This window comes from Pundamilia nyererei, unplaced genomic scaffold (assembly GCF_000239375.1).
Source record: "Pundamilia nyererei isolate P.nyererei 1_Seehausen unplaced genomic scaffold, PunNye1.0 scaffold00061, whole genome shotgun sequence".
Lineage (NCBI taxonomy): Eukaryota > Metazoa > Chordata > Actinopteri > Cichliformes > Cichlidae > Pundamilia > Pundamilia nyererei.
Genome location: NW_005187462.1, coordinates 1,319,027 through 1,322,720, shown reverse-complemented (window position 1 = coordinate 1,322,720; position 3,694 = coordinate 1,319,027). Strand labels below are relative to the sequence as shown.

The following is a 3,694-nucleotide window of genomic DNA, read 5'->3' as shown; positions in this document are numbered from 1 at the left end:
ACACAGAGTCTTTGCAGACTGCTTAGGATGAGACATCCTATCAATATGCAAATGATTATAACTCTAAGCATATATGAGTAAATGTTTCTAAGCATAAATGACAATCCAACAATATAAACCTAACAGTTTTTATGCTCACTGTGCGCCCCCTGTTGCATGGCAGTGTACATTGATAAAGATGCTCCATCCACTGGCACCCATCCATTTTGGCGTTGCACCTCTCAGCTCTTTTTGTAACTTCATGAGTTGCGGTGCTGCTGCCACAGCTGGGTTGAAGACGCATTTAACCTTCCAACAAAAGTGATCTTAAGTTAAATAACATACACCATTGCATCTCGGCATTATTTTAATGTGTCTACAGCCTACATCCTGTGCCTCTGACACTTTATCCCACCCCATTTAGAGCTTTCTTGGATTTCTTTGAATATTCCTTGAAGAAAAACAGAAAAACAAAACAGCTCTTATAACCTTTTTGAGATGTCAGTCATCAAAACTAAATTAAGCACGAGCCTACAAACTTAAATTGCACTCACTTGGTAAAAATGGTAAATGGCCTGTACTTGTATAGCGCTTTACATGGTCCCTAAGGACCCCAAAGCACTTTACACATTCAGTCATCCACCCATTCACACACACATTCACACACTGCATCACGTGGTTGTACAGTAAAGCGATTCCTTTTATGGTCACGTCTGTTAGGCTGTTTTGTTTTGTTCCCGCCTCACCCTGTTATACTACCTTTAAGGCCATGTGTGAGTCAGTGAGGCCGAAGCTGCTTTGTAGTTGAGCCTTAAACTTAGCTAACAGTGCTAGCTATAGGTGTCCACCTATGCTTGTTTTCACTGTAAAGGAATTAACACTGGATAAGAGTCTGTCTTCTCCCAGCCAGGATGCTCCTCATTGCTTTGTTGTGCAACCTGTTGCTCACTGCCGTGGGCCAGCAGGAGGAAAGCAAGTGGGTCAACCCTTACGACATGACCATGTATGATGCTACGACCAAAAGGATGAGAAAGCCTACTGAGGTTGGGAGATTTTTACTCTGAGTATTGTGAAGATGTTGTGTTGTCCAGCTCAGACACTTAGTTTGTATGTGTGTTTGCAACGCAGACAGCAAGCTGTGACAATCTGGGCACTGAAAGACAAGAGTACAATCAGGACTCCAGCCAGACTGAGCCATCGCCCTGCAACAAACAAGTGGAGGAGTTAGAGGGACAGGTTGGTGTTTAGAGGTTTTAAATAGGAAAAACTATCTTCAAATTGTCTAATTATACGCCTCCAGGCTTATCGCTTTGTTCTAACTGGTACACAAAACATGAACGTCAACCGTGTCTAAAAAGGCCATTTAAGTAAGGTGAACTCAATGTCATGTACAACAAACCGGTTTTACATGTTTTGAGCTGTAGTCTGTTAGAACAGTGTTTCCCAACCCTTTAGTGCCACGTCACATAGAAAAATCACAACACCAAATAAAAATGTCACAAAAGTTTCTTACAAGATATATTTAAAATCTACTCTTAAGTTACACAGTGTGAAACCTGTGCCTGTTTAGTTGAACACAAAGCTGATATTCTTGCAGGAGTTGAAGGAAGACACACGAAGATCTTCCTCGACAGTCCTGAGTCTGTGTTTTGGTTTTTTCTTGTCTTGATAGCAATCATGTTTATAAAACCCATAGATGGGTTGTGGAGGAAGGAAGCAGAGCTGAAATAACTTTGTTTGCCAAGAAGGGAAAATAGTCTGTGATCTTGTTTTGAAGTCTTGGGTGTTTTGTCTAGAAATGGCATTTACGTTTACTTGGAACCTTGGCACTGTTTGACAGTTTTTCAGCAGCAGGCATAGTGGAATTGGCTTGGTTGGTTCCCCGGTGAATCCAATGGCAAGACGAGTTTCATTGTATTATCTTGAGCTCTCCTTTTGTTTTTTTCTGACCACTGCTCGTGCCTTCAGGGCCTTCATCTGAGTCTTCTCCAGGACTCAGGTCAGATTCACTACTTTTTTTATTTTCAGATATTTATCCATCGCTATTACCTGCGGCCCTTCTTCTGTTTTACTGGCGGTTGGCAACCCTCTTAATTTGTGCAAGATGTTGCACTGCCCTCTAGTGGAAGAGAATGGAAATTTTCTGCCTATTACTACATGCTGCTCCCTTACCCATCTGGTGAAATTGGATAATCTTCCATGGCACACCTGATGATTTCTCATGGCATACTTCTGTGGGGCTGCACAGTGGTTTGGAAATGCTGTGCTATAACATCATCTGTGGGCAGACAGTGGTTAGCAACAAGACTAGGCTGAGATGTTTAAATGATGGTGAAGTGTTATTACCGGGCTCAAAGTGTATCGAGAAGATATCGTTCAGATCCTTACACCACCAACCAGTCTTAGAAGAGAACCTGGGGTCTTTCCCATAATCCCAGAAGCTTTGACTGGGAAATAGGAACTTATTCAGGACAGGCACTTCAGATATTCTGCCTTGCCTTCATTCAGATTGAAGATCATAAGAAGACGATCGAGCGCATCTCACAGCAGCCAACATGCAGCCCAGTGTTCAAGAGATTTCTTAGCAGACTGTTGAAGGCAATACAAAGAGCTGGTGTGGTAGGTGGTCATCTCATGTTTTATGTTGAATTATGAGATTTCAGTCGAGCATATTGTGCTATCATATTTACTCTCTCGTTTAATAATTTTACAAGTGTGGTGGGAAAAAATGTGCAATTTAAGACACTTCTCCCATTTCTCTCCAGCCCAGTGACTCCACAGATTTCTTTTATGATGCCAAACTCAAAATGTCCAAACAAGCCATGGAGGAGATCCAGGCACATCTGGAGAGTGAAGACGGCTGTAGACCAGGCGCCCTGGACAATGCCATCAGTCAGATACTTGTGGACGTTAAACCGCATGATTATGGGGCCAGGAAGTGGCCATTTGAAGACACCTTTGGGGTGGAGCTGCATACATTATTGAAAGTAATCTCAGTCTTTATTACTGTGACTCCACTTTCTCTGGTTTGAGGCCAACTCCCCCCAAATCTCTTGTCTAGTGTTGTCTCCATGAACAAGAAGGAGAGCTGTCTGTTGATTTCATGTACACTCAGTATGGTTTCATGAGAAGTTGTCAGTGCAGATATAAAAACATGTCTTTTTTTTTTAAACCAAATGTAGCTTTTACCTTTGACCCCCTTCTGTTTTGACTTTTCTTAATGTGTCTGCTGTGTTTTAATGGTTTCTATTTTCTGTAACCACTTAAACTGTTCTCTGCTCCGTTCTCCAGATCGTGTTATTTATCCTGGTTATACTAGTCATTATCATGCTCCAACTGCGGACAAAGATCTCCTGGTTTGTGCTGTTCCAACAACTGTTTGCTGTCTGCTTATTCGTCAGTGTTATCTGGAACTGGTTTTACCTGTACAAGGTAAATAGGAGCCCCTGCAGTTTTCAGGGGTTTCAGTTCAACTGCAATTCAGTGTTTTGACTGTAAAATAAGATGTTTTTAATAAATATGTATATTTTGTTCAGCTTGCCTTTGCTGAGCATCAAAGTAATATATTGAAGATGGAGAATTTCAATGCAAAATGCACTGGAGTGGAGAAAATGGATTGGATTGACAGTTTGAAAGGTATGCCACTGCCAGTGTTGAACAGACATAGCATTGGTATTCTGTGAAAACCTCCTATATCTAAAATATTAACCGGCTG

At 41.6% G+C, this 3,694-nt stretch overlaps 1 protein-coding gene across 1 annotated transcript; it reads left to right on the top strand.

Annotated features, from left to right (window-relative positions):
* Positions 1–740: 740 nt before the first annotated feature.
* LOC102208514 (chloride channel CLIC-like protein 1) lies at positions 741–3,662 on the top strand. Its single transcript, XM_005735020.1, has 6 exons — positions 741–1,022; positions 1,108–1,215; positions 2,488–2,598; positions 2,745–2,966; positions 3,271–3,411; positions 3,516–3,662. Exons 1-6 carry the CDS (start codon positions 891–893, stop codon positions 3,660–3,662), a joined length of 861 nt encoding a protein of 286 aa, XP_005735077.1. The 5' UTR covers positions 741–890.
* The last annotated feature ends 32 nt before the right edge of the window (positions 3,663–3,694 follow it).

What these genes read in the sequence shown, in the direction of transcription:
- LOC102208514 (XM_005735020.1), top strand. Translation starts at nt 891, where the DNA reads ATGCTCCTCATTGCTTTGTTGTGCAACCTGTTGCTCACTGCCGTGGGC. An exon ending in GGATGAGAAAGCCTACTGAG is followed by an intron (nt 1,023 to 1,107) that starts GTTGGGAGATTT and finishes TTTGCAACGCAG; the next exon opens with ACAGCAAGCTGTGACAATCT. An exon ending in CAATACAAAGAGCTGGTGTG is followed by an intron (nt 2,599 to 2,744) that starts GTAGGTGGTCAT and finishes ATTTCTCTCCAG; the next exon opens with CCCAGTGACTCCACAGATTT.